The sequence below is a fragment of the Aedes albopictus genome, chromosome 1 (assembly GCF_035046485.1).
Source record: "Aedes albopictus strain Foshan chromosome 1, AalbF5, whole genome shotgun sequence".
Classification (NCBI taxonomy): domain Eukaryota; kingdom Metazoa; phylum Arthropoda; class Insecta; order Diptera; family Culicidae; genus Aedes; species Aedes albopictus.
Genome location: NC_085136.1, coordinates 267,038,311 through 267,062,084, shown reverse-complemented (window position 1 = coordinate 267,062,084; position 23,774 = coordinate 267,038,311). Strand labels below are relative to the sequence as shown.

At 44.8% G+C, this 23,774-nt stretch overlaps 1 protein-coding gene across 3 annotated transcripts in view; it reads left to right on the top strand.

The window, feature by feature from the left end:
• The first annotated feature begins 3,445 nt into the window (after nucleotides 1-3,445).
• LOC109399005 (afadin) overlaps nucleotides 3,446-23,774 on the top strand; it is a 50,166-nt gene continuing 29,837 nt past the window's right edge. The window contains exons 1-7 of one of the 3 annotated variants that reach the window (XM_062846738.1): nucleotides 3,446-3,684; nucleotides 3,760-4,225; nucleotides 4,315-4,839; nucleotides 4,943-5,312; nucleotides 5,566-6,290; nucleotides 13,899-14,697; nucleotides 19,291-20,322. In XM_062846738.1, coding sequence (XP_062702722.1) covers nucleotides 3,905-4,225; nucleotides 4,315-4,839; nucleotides 4,943-5,312; nucleotides 5,566-6,290; nucleotides 13,899-14,697; nucleotides 19,291-20,285 — 3,735 coding nt within the window. In that variant the 5' untranslated portion in view covers nucleotides 3,446-3,684; nucleotides 3,760-3,904 and the 3' untranslated portion in view covers nucleotides 20,286-20,322. The remainder of the gene's footprint in view (nucleotides 3,685-3,759; nucleotides 4,226-4,314; nucleotides 4,840-4,942; nucleotides 5,313-5,565; nucleotides 6,291-13,898; nucleotides 14,698-19,290; nucleotides 20,323-23,774) is intronic. The other 2 variants (XM_062846736.1, XM_062846737.1) reach the window with 2 other exon arrangements.

The following is a 23,774-nucleotide window of genomic DNA, read 5'->3' as shown; positions in this document are numbered from 1 at the left end:
CTCCACAGAATCCCGAGAGGATTCTCCACAGAATCCCGAGAGGATTCTCCACAGAATCCCGAGAGGATTCTCCACAGAATCCCGAGAGGATTCTCCACAGAATCCCGAGAGGATTCTCCACAGAATCCCGAGAGGATTCTCCACAGAATCCCGAGAGGATTCTCCACAGAATCCTGAGAGGATTCTCCACAGAATCCTGAGAGCATTCTCCACAGAATCCTGAGAGGATTCTCCACAGAATCCTAAGAGGATTCTCCACAGAATCCTGAGAGGATTCTCCACAGAATCCTGAGAGGATTCTCCACAGAATCCTGAGAGGATTCTCCACAGAATCCTGAGAGGATTCACCACAGAATCCTGAGAGGATTCTCCGCAGAATCCTGAGAGGATTTTCCACAGAATCCTGAGAGGATTCTCCACAGAATCCTGAGAGGATTCTCCACAGAATCCTGAGAGGATTCTCCACAGAATCCTGAGAGGATTCTCCACAGAATCCTGAGAGGATTCTCCACAGAATCCTGAGAGGATTCTCCACAGAATCCTGAGAGGATTCTCCACAGAATCCTGAGAGGATTCTCCACAGAATCCTGAGAGGATTCTCCACAGAATCCTGAGAGGATTCTCCACAGAATCCTGAGAGGATTCTCCACAGAATCCTGAGAGGATTCTCCACAGAATCCTGAGAGGATTCTCCACAGAATCCTGAGAGGATTCTCCACAGAATCCTGAGAGGATTCTCCACAGAATCCTGAGAGGATTCTCCACAGAATCCTGAGAGGATTCTCCACAGAATCCTGAGAGGATTCTCCACAGAATCCTGAGAGGATTCTCCACAGAATCCTGAGAGGATTCTCCACAGAATCCTGAGAGGATTCTCCACAGAATCCTGAGAGGATTCTCCACAGAATCCTGAGAGGATTCTCCACAGAATCCTGAGAGGATTCTCCACAGAATCCTGAGAGGATTCTCCACAGAATCCCGAGAGGATTCTCCACAGAATCCCGAGAGGATTCTCCACAGAATCCCGAGAGGATTCTCCACAGAATCCCGAGAGGATTCTCCACAGAATCCCGAGAGGATTCTCCACAGAATCCTGAGAGGATTCTCCACAGAATCCTGAGAGGATTCTCCACAGAATCCTGAGAGGATTCTCCACAGAATCCTGAGAGGATTCTCCACAGAATCCTGAGAGGATTCTCCACAGAATCCTGAGAGGATTCACCACAGAATCCTGAGAGGATTCTCCACAGAATCCTAAGAGGATTCTCCACAGAATCCTGAGAGGATTCACCACAGAATCCTGAGAGGATTCACCACAGAATCCTGAAAGGATTTACCACAGAATCCTGAGAGGATTCTCCACAGAATCCTAAGAGGATTCTCCACAGAATCCTGAGAGGATTCTCCGCAGAATCCTGAGAGGATTCTCCACAGAATCCTGAGAGGATTCTCCGCAGAATCCTGAGAGGATTCTCCGCAGAATCCTGAGAGGATTCTCCACAGAATCCTGAGAGGATTCTCCACAGAATCCTGAGAGGATTCTCCACAGAATCCTGAGAGGATTCTCCACAGAATCCTGAGAGGATTCTCCGCAGAATCCTGAGAAGATTCTCCACAGAACCCTGAGAGGATTCTCGACAGAATCCTGAGAGGATTCTCGACAGAATCCAGAGAGGATTCTCGACAGAGTCCTGAGAGGATTCTCGACAGAATCCTGAAAGGATTCTCGACAGAATCCTGAGAGGATTCTCGACAGAATCCTGAGAGGATTCTCGACAGAATCCTGAGAGGATTCTCGACAGAATCCTAAGAGGATTCTCGACAGAATCCTGAGAGGATTCTCGACAGAATCCTGAGAGGATTCTCGACACAATCCTGAGAGGATTCTCGACACAATCCTGAGAGGATTCTCTACAGAGTCCTGAGAGGAATCTCCACAGGATCTCTGAACGTTTCTGGGTGTTTCGAGTGCCACTCAAGGAGCTTTAGGAGTAGTTTAAGGGGCAAAAAGAGCGGTTTTAGTGTGTCTCAGAGACGTTCAGGTTAGGGGTTTTTTTTTGGCTCTTCAAGGGGGGTGAGGGACAAGTTAGAGTGTTTCAAGTGGTTCCATTGACGTTCTAGAGGGTTTCACTGTACAGCATAGTTGTCCCATGTTAATAGGGATTTCGATAGAATATGGGACATATGCTGCACATAGAAGTTGAGGTGTTTCCAATACGTTTCAGGGGGTCTCAGGTAGATTTCAAGACGTTTAAAGGGATTCAAAAAGCATGTCCACGGGTTTCATTGTTTTTCTAGGAGTTTAAAGGAGTTTCGAAGGGGTTTGAGTTGCGTATCAGCAGGGTCTCAGGTTGTTTCAGAGGTTTTAGATATCAGAGGCATTTATGTAAGTTTAGGGCGTTAAAAAGGGATTTCAGGGACATTTCAAGGGATTCAAGAGAGGTTTAAGAAGCGCTTCAGAGGATTGCTGGGCAATTTAGGAGGCGTTTTAGGGGAATTTATGACATCTCGAGGAGTTTCGGGAACATTACAGAGGGTTTCAGGGAAATCACAGGGCATTTTAATTGGCTTCGGAAACACCCCTAAATCCTTTTGACGCTCCCTGAAAAGTTCATGAAACTAAAACGCCTTGTAACATCCCCAAAATAAGTTAAAACTTCCCAAAAGTTGTGATACGCACAGGATGTTTTGAACTGCACTAAGTATGCCCACAGTCCATGATTTCGGGGGCTGTCAGAGTCTCCAGGGGGATTTCTGGGGTTTCCATAGGTATTTAATGGACGCAAGAGTGGATTTAACAGGAGTCTCGGAGGGTTTCTGGGCCGTTTCAAGAGAATTTAGGAGGGGTTCAGGGAGTAACATGGGTGCTCCAAATGATATTAAGCTGCATCTATTTATTACGTAATGCTAAAATCAACATTTTTTATTCTCTCTCTTCCCTCCGGATCGCTTTTTTGTATGAAAATCCTAAAATTTCTGTATGGACCGGAACGCTCGGTCATACTCCCCCCTCCCCATAGAACGTTACGTAATTTGTGGACGGTGCCTTAGAGAGATTTCAGGGGCGCTTAGACGGGTTTCGAGAGCATCAGAAAGATCCCAGAGAACTTCAGGGAGTTTCAGAAGCGTTGTACTTCATGGGGTTTCAGGGCAGGCAGAGTAGTTTCATGAGGTTTCAGAGCCGTTTAAGCTTTCCTTGAGCATTTTAGAATGGTTTTAGGGAAGAAATGTCTTGCAATTTCCCTAGAATACCCACGCGCGTTCACAGCTTCGGCAGTACTGATCTATTAACATGTGTATATATAATTCATCAAAATCAGTACCTAGCTAACTTTCGGTGGTGTGATATTTACTATAACGTTTTTTTAGTACATATTCAATTCAAACATTAGCATATGCAATATTTATGCAATATTTATTAATATTCAAATATATGGGTAACGCTTCTCTTTCTCCCCGCCTACCGCCCAACTAAAGGACAAGCACATTTCCCAAGCTGCAACCGTCGCACACTGCAGCGTCGATTTCGAGCGAACCGGGCGGTCAGGAACCAATCCTGCCTGCGGTGCTCGAGTTCCCCGAACAGTACCAGGAAGCCTTCCTGCAGGCCGTCATCAGCGAACTGGACGTCAATTCACCTAATTTTAAGCTAGCTCCCGTGTACACGCTCTACCTGTGTGCGAGGTTTGTATTTCCGCCGCATGACCTCAACCTGAACCCAACCCTCTACAAATGGAATCATTTACTCCGCCGCTCTAGGTATCGTGCCTCCACCCACTACCGTCCCGACCTGCAGCCGACGGAGCGTGCCCACAAGTTAACAGTATTCCTTCATCACGTTGCCAATCTGATCCAGAACGTCGTTCAGGAGCAGTACACCGATGCCAAAATCCTGTCCTTTTGGATGGCCAACAGTTCGGAGTTTTTGCACTTTCTCAAATCGGACCGACACATTTCAGCCTTTAGCGTCCAGGCGCAGGAGGTGCTGGCCGAGAGCGTCCAAACCGCATTCCGCAATCTGGTGTCGATTTTCCACGTTGAGCTGTCGCAAACGTTGAACCAGTTTCTGTCGGAGAACATCGACCACGATTCCGCCGCTGGGCTGGTCCTGTCGGTGCTGGGGTCGGCCATGGCACTGCTGCGCCGGTGTCGCGTCAATGCCGCCCTCACGATACAGCTGTTCTCGCAGCTGTTTCACTACATCAACGTGGTCTGCTTCAACAAGGTAAATAAGGGGGGGGGGGGGGGAAATGCAGACATAAACCACCTGTTGCCGAAAATCGCCTCACTAATTAATCGCCTCTGTTTCTACAGTTTGTCACGACATCACACATGTGCACCAGTGCCTGGGGTAAAGCGCTGAGCGAGCGGCTCTCGCTGCTAGAGCTGTGGGCCGAGAAGCAAGGGCTGGAGCTGGCGGCCGACTGCCATCTGGCCAAAATCAACCAATGTGCGCAGTTTCTGCAGGCGCCGAAAACCTCCATCACCGAAGTGCAGCAGCTGGCTTGCTCGTGTTTCCGGTTGAACTCGCTGCAGATGGCGGCTCTGCTATCGCAGGAAACCATTCCACGAAATTTGATCGATACGGCCGTACGGATGGCCGAATCGGTGGCGGACGAACTGAGCAGGGCGGACGGGCGAGAAATACGGTTAGAGGAATCGCCGGAGCTGCCTCTGGCGCTGCTGTTGCCCGACGATGGTTTCAGTTGCGATGTGGTTCGGGGTATTCCCGCGGGGTTGGTGGACTTTTTGAGTCCGTTCCAGATGGCCAACATGTGCCGTCTGGCATCGCAACCGACTAGTATTGGACTGTGGACCGTGTATATGCACCAGTTTAATGTGAGTAATATAATATGGTTGCCATTTTTGTAAACCAACGACTCAACTGCTAATTTTAGTGACTTAGACCAGCAATTATAACTTTACTAATTCTTGTTCACAGCAGGGTCGATCGCCCAGTGTTATGTCCAGCAAGCTGCCGCAGCCGGAAATCCAAATCATCAAACTGCACAAAAACGCCAACGGAATGGGCCTCTCGATCGTGGCCGCCAAAGGTGCCGGTCAGGAACGGCTCGGTATCTACATCAAATCGGTGGTAACGGGCGGGGCAGCCGATCTGGACGGCCGGTTGCAAGCCGGCGATCAGCTGCTGGAAGTCGACGGCCAAAGTCTGATCGGCATCACGCAGGAACGAGCCGCGGACCATTTGGTGCGGACCGGACCGGTGGTGACGCTCAAGGTTGCCAAACAGGGTGCCATCTACCACGGGTTGGCCACGCTACTGCAGCAGCCCAGTCCCGTCATCCAGCGCGGTAAGTGTGCTTTCTGGTACTTTTTTACACCCGTAATAATATAGAAACTCGGTGGAAGGTTTTTGAAAGGAGATCGCTCATTCTCCTTTCGCTCGCTAGAATACTAACCAAGTACATTTGCTTAATCATTCCCATGCTGCTTGCTACACCAAATCCTGTACGAATAACGGTAACAATGGTAACAATTCCCTACTCATTACTTAACTTGCTATGCTTTGCACGATACTGATCCCTACGCTAAAAAAAAACCTAGAAAACGAATTCAACTGTACCGTCTACGACAACGATGGAATCCAACGGTACCACTTCGGTCGATCGCACGAAAGTCTCAACTTTCACGGCAGTTCGCGATCACTATCCCGAAGGGGCTCCCTCCGACAGCAACCGCTTTCACCGCTGATGAAGCATACCACTTCGACGCCGTACCTGTCCTACCACGACGCCTACCGGAGGATGTCCAATCCGGACATCAGTCAACCGCGGCGGTATAGCTTGTCACTTTCCAACGAGGACATCCTATCGAACGATCAACTGCAGCAAATTCACTTCGATCCTCGATACCGGGACTGTCGATCGACCGTCAGTTTGACGAGTTTCAACAACCGCACCAGAAGCAATAGCCTTGGAAGCATCGGGCGCATGAACAGCGGGGGACTTCCGATGATGAGCGTAACACCTCCCCATTCAACGATAATTCTGGGAGGAAGCGGACCCGGCGTAAAACCCGTCCGGTACGATACGCCACCGTCGATCTACGTGGAGGACTACGACTCGAGGGGAAGCAGCCACAACAGCAGCCGAGAGATGATCAAAATCGACGAAGCCCCGGAACCGGAAACTCCGGAATCGACCACGATGGTTGTGCCGGTGTTCGAACTGAAGGTGGATGCTCCCTCGACGGAGTCGCAGTTGTCGTTCGTGGCTGACGTAAACCTGGACGACATTCCCTTCATCGATGACGACGAGGACGAAGAACGGGTAGGATATGGATGTTTAGAGTTTGGATGTTGTGCTCCACCACCCACCGTGCGTGGATTGTGTTTTTTTTTTTCATTTTATTGGTCAGGATTCGGTCTTCTAGAGACACGGTCACCGTTCCGTTCGCCATACACACCACCGAATGAGGCTTTCTGTGTCGTCGGTGTGATTGTGATTTTAGAGCAGATAGGTGCTGCTGCTGCATTCTAGATGCAGGAATGGGCTCACAGAGAGGCGTCTGAGTTTAGTTGAGATGCAATTTGGAGTTATCCCCATTTTTTAAGGAATGTTTTGTTGTTTTTAGGAAATATCTTCATCGTGGCCGGACATCATTGGTATTAACTGGATCGGTGTTAAATGCGTTCTTACGATTTTTAGCTTCCGAATATTTGTATTTTCAAATTTTATACGTTTTCAATTAGTTTAATTAGTTCAAAAATCGGTTTAGATATGAAAGGTTGAAATATTACTACGGCTAAAATAACAGAAGGCTGAACACAAAAGACTGAATATCCCAAAGGGTGAAAGAATATAGGGCTGTAATCTTGATTTGACTGGTTTTCAAACGGCGTCAACCCATATGTTACAGTAGTTGTTCTACAGTCCAACATTATACCTATATTAGGCGATCTGCCTGATAGCCACAGTTGTCTCAGTTACCGTGCTACATTGAATGGAGAACTTATCATTATCATCATCTGCCTTGTAGCCACAGTTGTAGAGGGGTGTGGTTATTCAGCATTGTCATGCTGAGAGTGATGGGTTGGATTCCCGGACGGGCCAGAAACTTTTCGTAAAGGAAATTTCCTTGATTTCCGTGGGTATATCCGTGCCTACCATACGATATACACATGCACCTCTGGTGAACGGACCCCGGGACGCACCCTTGCCGATTGCTCTAGGGAAGTCTCTATTCCACTCATCGCAGTCATGCCCCTCCTGCCAGCGACCAGCAGCCGTCCCCGGCCTGCGTTTGAGTTGGAAGCAGGGATGGCAAAAATACTTTTTTCTCTTTTCCGTTCATCGATACTGGCAGTAAAATAAACACAAAACAACGGCAGCACCAATACCATCAGACGCCGCGCCGACGGCAGTCAAGCAGACGCTTGATGGTTTTCGCTTCCCCACGAAAATATTTATGAGCAGTCATGCTGAGGCGGGTGATTGCGAAAAATGTCAAATATTTTCAACTGCTAATAACTCACTTGTTTTAATAAATAATTTAAATCGATTTGCACAAATAGCTAGAGCACACTCCTAGCTTTGTGATGCATGTAAAGAAGTTTATCTAGAAGAGGTTTGAAACGCAGAAAAATGCGAAATCGGGAGAGACAGAAATTTCTGTCGTCGTTGTGCTCGAGTACTGGCGCTCTCGCGCTTGGAAACCGTTTCGAGGAAGAAGGCTGCAGGAAAAAAAATGTTATGACATTTATTTTTCGAACAGTTTGAGTTTGGCTGGGCCTGTGATGTTCGTGTGGGAAAATGTCAAATGTACAGCCGGTAACCGTTTTTTCCAGTACATTTTTCATCCCTGGTTGGAAGACGGGGAACCCTGTTATCGGCAAGTATGATTTTTTATCGAATATTCCGTCTCCTGAATCCCGTCCGATTTGCAGTCGATCCGCTGGCCGAGATTCTACCGCCATGATTAAACGGGACATCGCTGTATACTACCGAAACGGCGGCGGAATGATCTCAAGCATCGACGACTACCGTTTAGCCGTTTCGGATGCTTGCTACGACATTGTTGTCTTAACCGAGACATGGCTAGACTCCCGCACGCTCTCCAATCAGGTGTTTGGGTCAGACTATTGATATGTTCGGATAATAACATCAAGTCTATGTTTTCTCACTGAATACTGACGCCAGGTCACTTTATTGCCCGTGCTATTTATAGTCCTTATCAACAATATCAATCATCAAGTTGCTTTGTTTATTTGTATACAATGCACGGCTCATCATCAACACTACTACTATAAAAGAGAACACAACGTTGATTGTCAACATAGATCAGTTAAGCTGCTGGCCGTGTTGCTAGTAATTCAAATTGGAACTTAACAACTATGAGGTGTCCCGATGCGACCGGAATCCAGGCAACAGCTTACGGCTGTGGAAATGCCTAGAACAAGTTTGGATATCCGTGTAACTGGGCGACCGCACATTTTTTTTGTGCTCGTAGATTCCTCCTGATCGGATTCGTGACAACGAACTCATCGAAGCCCATTGTCAATCTGTTTTCACTGTTATAGGTTCTGCCTCTCCGATTGACGACGTCTTCATCCTGGGCGACTTCAATTTCAGCAGCATCTCAGTTTTTTGTATCCAGATCCAGAACATTCATCCATCTACGCCGGTGCTGTCATACTGCTGGACAGCTCTCTACAACTCTACAACTAATGAAAATGGTACTCTGAATCTGTGCTTCGTAAGCACCCGGGATAAAGCGCCGTTCGTTTCTACGGCTCCGTGTGCTCTTGTTAAAGACGTCTCTTATCATCCTCCGTTGATTTTGGCCTTTGAGGAATATCACCCCCTCAAGTTCTTCTACCGTCCCGCCACCGTATCCTACAATTTCCAGAAAGCCGATCATCAAAGTATTGGAGAAGTTTTGACCAGTATTGAGCGGGAAAATGTTCTTGATCCTCGTAACGTTGAAGCCGCCGCTCAAACTTTTTCCCATGTCTTGGCGTATGGTCAATTCATCAAGACCCTCGGCCTCCATGGCAAACACGCCAACTGCGAAAGATGAAGTCTGCTAAGAGAGCAGCTCTGCGGAAATTCTTAACACACCGGACCCTTACGCTTAGAAACCACTATGTGAGGCTCAAACATGAATATCAACGGGCTAGCCGGCTATCCTTCTATAGCGGTACCAGCGAGGTATTGAGACTAAGTTGAAAAGTCACCCGAAGGCTTTCTGGAAATACGTGAACGAACAGCGCAAAGAATCTGGTCTGCCATCGTCAATGGAGCTGAATGGTCAAACCGCCTCCACCACTGACGAGATCTGCCGGCTTTTTGCCCAAAAATTCGCAAGGGTATTTTGCAACGAGACTGTGAGCGATAGCCAGGCTACCATTGCAGCAGAGAAGAGAAGGTCATCTCCCGAGTCAGAAATTGATAAATATTTCATGCTGTTGGTCGCGACACCTAGCCACACTTTTTACACGGAAAATTTCAACCGTGTTGACACGAATAAGCTAAATATTTCGGAGGCAGGTACACCAACTCAAAAACTGATTCGCAAAAAATGTGTTTAACTAGAATGTATTTCACGGACACAGTCAAAGTTGCTTATCTCTTAAAACCGTAAATAGGGTACGCGATACAATAGTGATGGGAATATGTATAAAATTGTAATGATAATTAAGAAAAATTGGCAAAACACCATTATGATGCTTTATAACAGCCTACAATTGCAAAAAAACATCTTTGGTACGTGTACCATATTATTGCAATAGTGGTCGAAACAATAATTGATATGCTCTCAATGAAACAAAATTTCGAAGAATAAAATAATTTATTATCGATATGACGTCATCTGTTAATTAATTTTGATTATACCTGAAATAATCAATACACTTTGATCCATGCAGTTGTTTTGACGTTTATACACGATGGAAACGAAATAGGCAGAAACAAAATAAATCGAGTCAATTTTTCACGCCTAAAATTTATCACTTTTCGTGTGTTTGGTTTGTTCTGAGATGCCCTTCTCTTCTCTGATTGCAGTCAACAAGGTTCCAGTAAACGGCCACTCACTGAGTGTAATCGATATCGACGATGGCATGATCCGCCGGACCGCCACTCAGCTTAAATCGTCTGACAACCTTGGACCAGATGGTGTTCCGTCTACATTTGTTAAGAAACATATTGACTGTCTGTTAGTTCCTCTCCTCATTGTGTTTTAGCTTTCACTATCCAGCGGTTCATTCCCTTCTTGTTTGAAATTCGCACACATGTTTCCAGTACACAAAAAAGGAAGTAAACGTGGCGTCGATAATTACCGCGGAATTACGTCTTTGTGTGCCGTGACGAAGCTTTTTGAATTGGTCATAATGGAGCCACTGCTGTCGCGTTACAAGCAACTTCTGAGCGACGATCAACATGGGTTCACTTCCAGGCGCTCTACTTCCACCAATCTTCGGTGTCTCACTTCGTATGTAACTAACAGCTTGTCCGATAAAGCTCAGACAGACGTCATCTATACCGACTTTTCAGCCGCTTTCGACGGTCCCGAAGCTCGACCGACTTGGCGTCGGCGGCTGTCTTCTGCACTGGCTCCGTTCATATTTTACCGACCGACATTTGTTGGTGGTGATAGGAGATAGCCGATCGAATAGCTTTGACGCAACTTCCGGAATACCACAAGAAAGCCATCTAGGACCGTTGATCTTCTTCATCTACTTCAACGATGTGCATGCTGTCATCAAAGGGCCTCGACTTTCTTATGCTGATGACCTCAATATATTCCTGAAAATCCGCTCATTCTACGACTGCCTTGATTTGCAAAATCAGCTGGATCACTTCGCTAATTGGTGTTCTCTTAACAAAATGACAGTGAATCCTGCCAGGTGTTCCGTTATAAAGTTCTCCCGCAAGATGCAGCCAATCGTCTTTGACTATAGTCTCCTTGACACGACAATCGAGCGCGTGACTCACGTGAATGACCTGAGTGTTATACTGGACTCGCAGCTAACTTTCAAGCAACATATTTCATTCATTATCGACAAAGCGTCTCGGAATCTAGGATTCATCTTCAGGATCGCCAAGAATTTCTCCGACATTTATTGCTTAAAAGCACTGTATTGCTCGCTTGTGCGCTCTACCTTTGAATATTGGGCTGCTGTCTGGAGTCCTGCTTACAATAACGGCGCCGAAAGAATTGAATCCGTTCAGTGTCGCTTTCTTCGATTCGCACTCCGCAGACTACCTTGGAGGGACCCGTTTCGCCTGCCGAGCTATGAGAACCGATGTCCGCTGATTGATCTAGAACTACTCCGTTCGAGACGAGATGTAACCAGAGCACTGACCGTAGCTGACACGCTCATGGCTGAATCGATTGTGGGGCGATTCTTAACCCTCAAAGCCCCAGGACAAACTTCTTTTTTTTTTAATCGTCTGATACTCAGGATCTGTAAAATATAAAAATAAGCGGTTTTCACTATGATCGATGGGAAGAGTTGTACTTCATGCAAGAGTAGTTGTCAAACCGGAAGTCCATGTTTGAACTAGTTTTTGCACCGGAAATAAGTGTTCCCTGGGGCAATGTTTTGGCGAGTCGTCTATGAATCTGGTATTTTATAATATTTCTATAATCTTTAACAACTTGAAATGGAAGGCCAACGCAAGAACACAATGCTGAGGCTATTTTCTGGTATGAGATGCATCTGAAACTTGGTCCCAGGAGTGTACTTCCGGTAGGACTCCCTAAGACCCAATTTCGTGATCATAATCATTTTGCACCTGAAAAGATGATTTTAGAAGTTTGGTGTCTATGGAGAATTTGTTTCGTATATTTGAGCCCTTCTTTTAAAAGTATCACTCATGTGATTAATTCACCTAAAATTCAAACACGGCTCATACTTTTAGCCAACAAATTATTACTTGATCATTGCATACTTTTAGGCGTTTATCGGTTTCTGTCCCAATTTACAAAATTCATTCCAATTTGTAAAAGCACACTTCGCTAAGAAATTTAAGGCCTGATTTAGATTCCACCTTGATTGATCTACCGATAATTAACATCGAATTATTGAAAAGGTAGCCTAAGGGCAGCTGTAGAACATATCGCCAAACATAGCACCAGGGAACACTTATTTCCGGTGCAAAATCAGGTTCAAGCATAGACTTCCGGTTTGACAACTACCCTTGCATGAAGTACAACTCTTCCCATCGATCATTGTGAAAACCGCCTATTTTTATATTTTACAGATCCTGAGTATCAGCCGATTAAAAATAAAAAGTTTGTCCTGGGGCTCTGAGCGTTAAGCAAATCGATTTGAACGTTCAGCCAAGGTCGCTTCAAAATAGTATCATGCTGAGACTGCCTCTACGTCGAACGAATTACGGGGTAACACGGTGCGATCAGCGGCTTGCAGCGGGTATTCAATAGAGTAGCTTCGTTGTATGCAGTGTTTGGCAGCCGAAGTGATAAGTGAACCAGTCAGCAGTTTTTCTTCCCTTTTGTTGGTTCTGTTTCAATAACCAAGCGTGTCTATGTTCTCTCGTTGAGTCGTATGGTTAATGAACGAATACAAAGAAGATACTCCAACATAGACAAGCTGCAGCGATGTTGTTGTTGTTGTTGTCGATACTGCAGCGCTCTGTAGCGAACCGCCAGGTGATCGCTGTGAGATTAGCTATCGTCTACACTCCAGTTCAAACTACTTGTAAGGCCACTCCGTTCCGACTAAAAATACTTTTGGTACCGATACTAGCAAATCGACATCTAGCATGGTCAGTGCCTCTAGCAGGATCTGTCCCCGCTAGTTCGTAAAAGGGCTTCCCCATTCCACGGCCCAGGCATTGAAGTCACCCGCTATTATCACCGGCCTTTGACCTGTCTGCACGGTGGTCATGCAGTTCACCATCTGCGTGAACTGCTCAACCGACCACTGTGGAGGCGCATAACAGCTACAGAAGAAGACCCCGTTTACTTTGGCGACCGCCTGGCTGGGGTCCGACTCGCCGGCATTACTGCCGACCTTCGGGGCTAGTATCCGCCTAGCCTTGCGGGCACCGCCAGACAGCTCCTCACCTGATGGCTTCCTGTGAAAGCGAAGGGCTCCGTCTGGGTAGGCATCTTAACCTTTGCTTTTGCCGTTGCTACAGTCTTCACGAGTCTCTCGTGATCTTGCTTGTCATCGTTTGGGTACGACTCATGAAGTGCAACAGGGCCATTTTAAGGTCCTTGCTTATGTTAGACTTCGTGGACGCAGAGTCCATGATCTTGCCAAACTGCTGCTCTGCCACCAGAGTATGTGTGTGTGAGTCCATGTATACGGCTTTCGCTATACTCTGAGAAAAAACGCTTCTTGAAGTAGGTCTAGCTAGGCTATTGGACGGTGGAAAAGTCTCTTTAGGTATTATCCCGTTCCGGTCTTCACGCTTTCGCCTATCTGATACCTGATGACTCCTTCCTGAGCGAAGCAGTCGTCACCATGAAGTTGAATTTGTACTGAATCTTTAGCCTTTTTTGTTTTCAGCCTTTTGCGATTTCAGCCTTTTATGTTCAGTCTTGTACTAGCACCCCGTAGCAATGCGTTAAGAACGACTACGTGTTACGGGGTTGGGTAAATCTGTCTAAGCTACCGTTTATAACCACGATGAAGATTGATAAGAGATTTGGTGCACATGATGATTGGATCGTTCACCTCAAAATTAAAAACATAGTTTGTACCTATCATTTAGTCTTAAACAATTCATTTCTTCGTTCGTCCCAGGTCAATGTTCTACGGCACAAGTTTTATTCCCAGAGACTGACTAATTCCTCCATTCACGAGAACCAATTTGAATGTTCGATTCAATTTTCTCGTCTAGAAACCTTCTCTTCTTTCCCATCACATGTCACTAATTTTGTCTAAAAACAACTACCCACTCACATAGGAAATCAGATTCCACACCAGCACGACTGCCAGCAGCGAGGAGGAACTATTTCCGCCCCGGGCAGCTGTTCCGCCGGCTTACCGGGCCCCACCGCCACCGCCGCCTCCTCTGCCAACCCACAGTGCCACGGTTGGTAACATCTCGGGCATTATGGTGAACCCGGGCAGTCGGCGTGGCAGCAATTCGTCCTGTCGCAAGACCGTCAGCTTCGACATAATCACCGACAACGGCAACGCTGCTGATGATGGGGTTGACGAAATCCACCATCGGCTGAACAACAACAGCTCCTACTCCTCCAATCACTATCATTATCAGCGGCGGCCCAGCACTAATGAAGTGGCGGCGTCGACCGACGACGAGGACGATGATGACCTCGTCGATGCGCCACGCTGGCAGCCCAGCCGAGGGACCAAAAAATCACCAAGTGAACCTATATTCAAGTTTTGTAAAGTGAAATCCACTAGCAATAGGAGCGTCAACAGCGCTAGCAATAACCCCAATAGCAATACTAAAAGTAGCAACAACAATAACGAATACGAAGGCGACGATGTCGGGCAGGACCCGGACATTGATAGTGGTTCCGTCCATCGGAGAAGCAGCATGGCCCAGGTGGAAGCCATTAGGGACTATGTTTCGCGTAATTACGACTCACCGGCGCGGCTCAGCAATAACAATAACGACGATAATGGCGAATGGATTGGGACCGCCCGATTGCTCAAGGATGATGGAAACGATTTCGGGGATCGACGACAAAGCCCGTTGTTCAGCAATATCATTAGCAACAGTAGCACCACCAAAGGTAAACTACTCGCCAGCGTTGAGAGTTGTTTTATGACTGATATGCATTGAAAGGAATGGAGAGGAAAATAAGCGGGAACAATGATTTTCAATGAAACAGCAACGGGTACCAGTCAGATAATAATCGTAACAAGAGAAACACCAAACACATCCCTTTTTGAGACAACAAATTTTTTTTCGCGAAATTTTCCAGTTAGAAGAGATTTTTTCCGTTAGCTGACCAGAAAGACGAAGTAAGTTTTTTAACTTTTCATCGAAAAACAAAAATCCACCATCAGCACATGTGGCATCGTTTATCGTTAAGCAAATTCTGTGTCATTGAATTGAGCCCTTTGTACATTGTTGCCCTTTACTTCTGTCCTTTGTCCCAGCCAGTTGATTATTAAATGTGATAGTAAGCTCCACGCAATCCTGATAGGCAAAGCTCTACATTTAAATTTTTGTGATTGGTTTCAAATTTTCATCCATCCGGTGGTCTTTTCCATCATCTTATCATCATGTCCCTTCATTTTCATCTGTGCTTATACCACATCGAGTTGATTTGAACTTTTGTTAAAGAGCATGACGTACCTAACACATCAGATCACTTCCTATCTGAGAATATAACTCGACAAAGGAGTAACTTTGAGGTCTTACTGACTTAATCCATTTATCTTCGTCGATTCTTTTTTTTTCGCTAAAACACTCTAGACAGCACTACTTTTTGGTTTCCCCAAGCGGTTTCTTCTAGGATAACTCCAAGCATGTTTCTGGGACTCCACTTGTTATCTTCTGACATTCGATTAGAAGTTTCCCAAATATAATTTAAAAATGTATCCTGGAGTTTCTAAAGCAGCTCCTCCAGAAGCTCTGCCGGTAATTGATATTCCTCTGAGATTTACCCAAATGTTCCTACAGGGGCTCCTCCAAGGTTTTCTTCAGAAGTCCCTACAGAAATTTTTCCAAGATTTCTTTCTGAAATTCATCCAGAAATTGCTTCAGAGTTTACCCTAAAAGTTTATGTGCGATTTTATCAGCAGCTCCTCCTGGCAAGATTCTTTAAAAAAAATACATCTGGCATGCTTTGGTCCAGGAATTTCTTCAACAGTTCCTTCTGGGTTTTTTGCAGGAGTTTCTTCTGAAATTCCTTCATGCTTTTATTCTACTGGATTTCCTCCGGAATCTCAAAGATTTCTAACTGGGTTTCTTCTTAGAGTTCATTTTATGAATCCTCCAGGAATCCTTTCTGGTAATCTTCAGGAAGCTTCTTCTGAAAATCATCTAGGAGTTGCTTCTGGGAGTCAGAAGTTTTTTATAAAATTGAAAATCAGATTTCTAGGTTAAATGCTTGGATTTTCGGAGGAGGCCCTGTCTAAATGTCTGTAGGAAACTCTAAAGGAACTTCTGAAAAAAAATCCAGAAGACATTTTCGAAACTTCCTTCTAGAAATCCTCCAAGAGGTCCTGCCAAAATTCTCCAGAAGTTCCTTTTGAAATTATCCAGGAGTTCCTTCTGGGAGTATCCAGGAATTTCCAAAAAATCTCTGAATAAAAATTCGGGATTCTTGGGAGGAGGGGAGGTCCAGTTTAAATTTCTGTATGAATTCCTGCAGGAACTTCTAAAGTTATTCCAAAAGCAGTCTCCAGAAAAAAAAAAAATGAAACAACCCACAGAAGACATTTTATGGAATTTGCAGAAGAAATCTCTAAAAGAAGGTTTTGAAAGAATCCTAGCAAATATTCCCGGAGAACCTTAAAAAGAATTATTGTAGAAAACCCCAGTTGGAATTTATGGCGGAATCGTCCCAAAGGGTTCCAGAAGAAATTCCTGGAGGAATCTTAACATGAAATACCTAGACAGAATTTCTGGAGGAATTCCCAGATAAAATGTATGCAGGATTATCCATAAGATATTTCCAAAGAAAACTTCCAATGGAGTTTCTAGAAGAGCACCCAGGAAATGAGGAATTCCTAATAGAATTACCTGATGGCACTTCTGAGGTAATCCGCTGATGGAATTCCTGGATGATTTCCAAGAGGGAAATCCTACAAGAATTTCTACGCCTAGTTGGTGCTGGAATCCTCTTGGAGCTCCCTCTGGAAATCTTCCAGGAGTTTCTGAAAAATCCCTAGATCGAATTCCTGGATTTTCATAGGAGGCCCATTCTAAACCTCTGTAGGAATCCCTACAGGAGCTTAAAGAAATTCCGGAAGAAAGAGAGTCCCTTCTGGAAATACTTTAGGAGTTCCTTCTGGAGATCTCCAGGGGTTCCTTCTGGGATGAAATTCCTAGATTCTCGGAGGACCAGTCTAGACTACTGTGGGAATCTTTGAAGGAACTTTAAAAAAAACAGATTTTTTGGAGAAACCCACAGAAAGAAATTGTGAAAGAATCCTCAGAAGAAATTCCTGAGTAGATAACAAGAAGAAAATTCTGGAAGAATTCCAAACTTCCTGAAGATACCCCCAAATTTCTGTATGGAATTTCTGTAGGAATCTCCAAAAAGAATTCCTGTAGAAAACCCCAGATGGAATTCCTGGAGGAATCGTCCCAGAGTTTCTGAAAGAATACCAGGAAGGAATTCCTAGAGGAATTCAGAGAAGTATTTTTGTTGAATCTTATGACGATATAGGGTGACAAAGGGTATTATCGTCAGGTTTGTTCTTTTCGTCATGAAGGGTTTTTATCGGTCAAATTGCCTAAAACTTGGTCATATAATTCAGCTTGATTGGGAAAGATTTGTTGCCCATTTTGAGTTCAATAGGTTTCAAAAAAAAAAACCCATGACGAATAGAACAAAACGGCCGAAAATACGTAAGTTCCCCTAAGTACCTAAAAGAATCCCCGGAGGAAATATCAGGAGGGATCTTCAGATGAGGAATATCCAGAAGAAATTCCTTGAGGAATCTACCGAATGAGTTTCTAGAGGAACGATCACCCGTATAAATTCGTAGAGGGTTCCCCTGAATGTACATGGATGAAATTCCTACACGGTAAAAAATCTGCACTGTGATATAAACTGATTGGCACTTGAATTCGCACTACTGTTCAATCAGTTTGTTATCAATTATATATCATTTGACAAAGAACATCCAATGCCTCTTCAATTTTAATGTAACTTCACATCAATTCGTTGTTGACAGCGTTTTGATTTCAAAACTAAAATTTAAAAAAAATGTGTACAGCCGCACCTAGATTCGATACCAGGACCTTTAGAGTCACGATCAACTATTTTACCACTACACTGCTTCACATCTGTTAGAGAGGCGCGAATCGAAGCGAAGCACTTTCTACCGCCTGCCATCTATATTTACTTTCATGCCCAAAACAGTCATTACCAAATCAACAACTTTTCACTTTGGATCGTATTGCTTTTTACAGTAGCGCAAATCGAAGGGATTTTCTGTTGATTTCTCTGGTGGGTTTGATTTGGTCCTCAAATCAACACTGACAGCATTGCGATCTCAAAGGAAAAGCACTTCTGATCATGTTGATTACGACATTGAATAGTTAAGGGATTTTTCCCTTACATCTAGCGTGCAGAATTTTTACCGTGTAGAGAAATGCCAATAGGGAATTTTCGAAAGAATGGTTAGATGGAATTACTGAAAGAATCCCAGAAGAAGCCTCCTTGGATAAATGTACGGCCCATGCTGAAAAATGTTTTTTTTTTGCTACTCATCGCATAACTGCAATATTTTTTTCATTGTCGGGCAGTCTTCTACACGGAGTAGAATATTTTTAAACTTAATTTTGAGTTCTAATTCGTTTCCCTTTTCATGAATTCTCTTTATGGTTGTCAGAGAGTGAAGAGCAAACATCCCCACGTTTGTGCCCATTAACTACAAATGGAAGTGAACTGTTTTTATCAAACCGAGACTTACTCTCGTAATTCGCAAGCAGTTTGTGTTGCTGGTATGCGGTATCTATAGTATGCGTCGCGAGTTCTCGACGCATACTAAAGACACGCTGGACGATCAACTGCGCCGATGCGACGCAAGCTAGAGTATAGTGATGCATGCTGCCCTTTCCTGTACAAAATTGTCGAAAACGGGAGTGTTCATGGCGTGGGCTCGGAGTCAGTTTGGTTTTCTATTCTGCAGATTCATTGCCTGTTCTGTGGCTTAGTTAGTTAAAGCGCCGGTCTAACGAATTCAGAGTCGTAAGTTCAAATCCCACTAGAACGCGATGTTTTTTTTTTCAAATTCATTCCCAAATTTGTCAATTTGCCACATTCTGTGCCTTCTTTCAAATTACAAGTTTTTCAGTAAGCTGTTGTTAAAATGATTTGCTAAATAACAATCCTAAAAATGTGTTTATAATGGATTATAACAGTTATTTGTTCTATATTTTGAATTTTATTTGTTAATTGTGTGTTTTAAACTTTCGAAAATTTGTTCTGAATGATTACCAATCGATTGCCCATTGTAAAAATTGTCAATTGTTCGATTGTTACTACTAGGTGTTTGTTTTGCTCGAATCCCTCCCGAAGTTGATCGTTTCTTCCATCCCCTCATTCAATGCATCTCATTTCACTTTTTCCAAACATCAACGAAAACACACCTAACCCAGTCGTTATTTTTTCCTGCTCGTTGTGCCATCTATTATACCATAGCCAAAATACCTCTGCCACCACGATCTACCGATTCGCCCATCCCTACCGCATGTGCTCTTATGAAAAAACTTCTCGAAGAAGATTTCACTCTTGTTGATGAGCCAACCACCTCAACGATCACCCGTACCATACCTCATGACACCGTACCCTACAACATCCGTTGGGCTTCCACCATTCCAACGGAACCCGATGAACCAACCCCCGCAGCTTCCGAGCAGGTCCCATCCGGTAAAGTGAAAGCATTGACCAAATTCTACGACTCCCTACGAGATACCAACAACAATTGCACGGAATCTGTCGTCACCCACAGACGACCGCAACTCTCTTCATCCACACCGACCCTCGCCAAAAAACAGGACGACGACAAACTATCGTCCCTCGAAGAACAGGAAATCATCAATCAGCTCAAACAGTGGAGTGAATTCGGATCGATGAGTGACGATTTGGACGGTCGTGGACAGTGCAGTCTTCACAAAAGCAAATCATGCGAGGATTCTCTGCACACACTCTCGAGCGAGGATTATGGCCGCTGTCAATATCTGGACCAAGTGTACGAAAAGCTAGACGGCAAACAGCAGCGACCCATTGCTCGTAGCGAAATCAATCTGAACCGCTACCACGTGGTGGACCACGGCTGGAACGGTCAGATCCAACCCCCAGACGGTTTTATCCTGCGGAAGGTCAAACTCTGCCGCCGAAATTGCACCAACGTAGAGAACAATCGCATCAAACTCAGTCTGACGTATTTTCCCTCCGCGCCGCCGCCGCCCTCCACCACCGCCAGAAGTTGTCCGAATCTGCCGATACCTATCCGACCCTTCAGTCCAAACACGTTCCACTCATCGGCAACGAGTCGAACTCCAACTACCATGCGTCAGCTGAAAAAGCAGCACAATTTGATCCGAATCCTGAAATCCATCAACCGGAAATACGCGCCGGCTTCGCAGTCAAAAGCGGATGATAATGGAAACGGACCGGAGCCGGACGAGAGGTGACAACTTTACTCCACCGACGACGGATGCAGTCGAAATAGTACGGGAGTTGATTTTTTTTTTGTTCATCCAACCACCACGTGTGTTCATGACATATCCGCTGGCAAATCGCGCACATAAACGCAGCACATTTTTAATATGCTTTTTCGTTCGAGGCTTCCGAAATGTAATTTGAGTCCAGCTTCTGCCTCTCTAGAGTTATTCGTTTGCATAGTTTTTAAGTTTTGCGCTTCTCATGTGGAGTAGAATTGTTAATTTGATGCTTTTCGAGATGAAGATTGAATATTTAAAGGTTATTTGGCCATTGAAGTTAACAGCATATGATATGACATAGGTACTATATCAATAGACATAACATAAATATATATATTAGCATGGGACAGAAAAAGACATTTCAATCCTGTACACTTTTTGTGTTCCATCTCGGCCCCATATCAACAGTGCAAAATTTCAGCTCGATCGGAGAAACTATATTTTAGCGCCAGCCATTTTAAGTTTTTATACGATTTACTATATGAGGAAAATCACTTTTTCAAAGAAAAATCGCCACAGGTTAACTCTTAACCCCTAAAAATAAATCGATGAATATTTTTTGTTGGAAATTTTACGAGGAACAAACCTTCTGAAGACCGCAAAGCGATCTGAGGCATGTGGAACAGTTATTGATCGAACACCGAATAGCATGACAACGCTGTTTTACACGTAAGGAATAACAATAAATAATATCATCTTGTTATTTTATCAGTCGGGTAGAATTGATAACTTTCGCCACGTACATCGTATCGCTCTGCGGTCTTCGGAGGTCTGATTCCTCGTAGAATTTCCTACAGAAATCATTCATCGACTTGATTTTAGGAATCAAGGGGTACTGTTGCGGCATGTTGCAGTGGACTGTAACACTGCTTTTCTTCTCCAGGCTGCCTTGATTGCAGCGCGCCCGCCGGTCTCACCGATTCCCCAAGTGGATTCGGTGTATGGAAACTGCCTTAATGCAGCGACCGACGGACCAGCGGCGAACTCCATAGGGTGGTATCAGGTATGAGGTATCAGAAGGCCGGCTCCAGAGGCACGTTATCCTCCATTTGGGACATTTGTGCCATTGCCAAAATAATAGCCTATTTCATCATCTACCTGAGGGAAAAGGAAGGAAATAAGGATAAGGATGGGGATAAGGACAGGTAGGGAAATAGGAAAAAAAATACCCTGGAAGAGGGTACTAACGCATAAGCGTACCGTAGAGAGCCTATAGCTCTTTACCACACCGGGTTAAGAACAACAGAATATCCTGTATATTCAGGTCTCTAAAGTCAATTTCACTTAATAAGTGATAACCGAATACTCGGAAACGCAGTTGCGCAAAAATTGGACAGTTACATATCAAATGATACGAAGTTCCGTAATCGGATTCACAGCTATCTCATGCAAATGAATCAGCTTGCTGAATATTCGCCATGTGATAGCTGAATCGGCAGTGGCCAGTCAATGCTTAGACCAAAATACTGCAGTTCTGCTTTGACAGATTTGTAAGATACTTTGCCACCCTTGGAGATGACTCAGTACAATACAATGTGGTTTGACGACATGACTCCAAACTATTCCAGTAGTGTCTGTGTTGAGTAGCAGCCCAGGTGTGAATCTGAAGTTTTACCCAACACTTCGATATAGGAATAGCTGGCTCAGGGCCAATGAAGTCATGTGATGCTCCAGTGCGAGCTAACTCATCAGCCAATTCATTTCCAGCGATGGAAGAATGGCCAGGTACCCATACAAGGTGAACAGCGTTTGCTGAGTTCAGCTCCTCGATTTGAGTTCGACAAGCGATAACTATCTTCGACCTGGAGTTGGCCGAAGCAAGTGCTTTAAAAGCAGCCTGGCTATCTGAACAGAAGTATATTACTTTGCTCATTACAAGCTGCTGAAGTGCCGATTGCACTCCGCACATGAGAGCAAAGATTTCGGCCTGTAAAACGGTGCAGTGTCTACCAAGTGAGTAAGACTGATACAGCCTTAGCTCACGAGAATAGACCCCAGCACCTGCTCGATCTTCAAGAAGGGAGCCATCAGTGTAACATACGATGCCGTCTGAAATACTTCTCTCCTGATATCCAGATGTCCACTCTTCCCGGGAAAGAAATTTCGTGGAAAATGTCCTATATGGGAAATTACAAGCAATTGTACGATCACTTGGAGCAAGGACAATTATGTCCCAATGCACCAAAAGTGGAAACAACGAGGTGTGTGTTGATTTGCGGTTCACAGGAGTTTCCCCTAGTAGACCGAGTACCCGTAGACGGTAAGTGCAAGAAAGTGCTTCTTGTTTGAGATGAATGTGCAGTGGAGCAACGTCAAAGAGAACTTCGAGCGCTGCCGTGGGAGTTGAAGAGAACGCTCCAGACATCGCCATTAAGCACATTCTTTGGAGATGGCCTAACTTTGATTGGACCGTTCTCATTTCGCCCTTTTGCCACCACACAAGACATCCATAGACCAATATTGGCCGAACAACTGTTGTGTAGATCCATTTGATATACATGGGTTTTAGACCCCAAGTTGTACTAAAGGTTCGCCGGCATTGCCCGAAGGCCATACAAGCTTTCTTGATTCTGAACTCAATGTGAGATGTCCAGGAAAGCTTGGAATCAAGAATGACTCCAACGTACTTTACCTGTTCAGTCACATCGATTTCAGAATCAAACGCAAAGATCGAACGCCATTACGGTTTCGCATTTCCGTGAAAAGAACAATAGATGTTAAAACATAGGTAAACAATAGTTTACTCGGATTTACTGAAAGGCCATATTGGCGACACCAACCCTCAACTACCTGAAGGGCGCTTTGCATCAGGTCAAAAATAGTGCTGATGCACATATCGACTAACAATGTTAGATAGTCGTCGACAAAACCGTAAGTAGGAAACCCGTTATTATTGAGTTGTCTCAATAGGTATCTGCTACGAGATTCCACAAAAGCGGTGACAAGACTCCCCCTTGGGGGCATCCACAAACACTCAATTTCCTAATCCCTGCTAGACGCAATGTCGAGAAGAGATATCGGTTTTTGAGCATTTGATGAATCCAATTGGAAATCATTGGAGATGTACCATGACCCCGTGCTTCTTTCAATATGGCATCGAAAAGCTCTTTGTCAAAGGCACCCTCGATATCTAAGAAAACACCCAAACAAGATTGCTTTTGAGCGAATGCTTTCTCTCGATATCGTAAACAACCTTGTGTAAAAGAGTCACAGTGAACTTACCAGATTGGTATGCATGTTGGTTCACATGAAGAGGTACGTTGGCCAGATGAACATCACGGATGTGATGATCCACAATGCGTTCTAAGCATTTCAGAAGAAAAGAGGTCAAGCTGATAGGTCTGAAACTCTTTGCTTCTTCATACGACGCACGACCCACTTTCGGAATAAACTTCATAGTAATATCCCGCCAGGATTTGGGAATATACCCTGTAGCAAAACTGCAAACAAGTTTTTTTT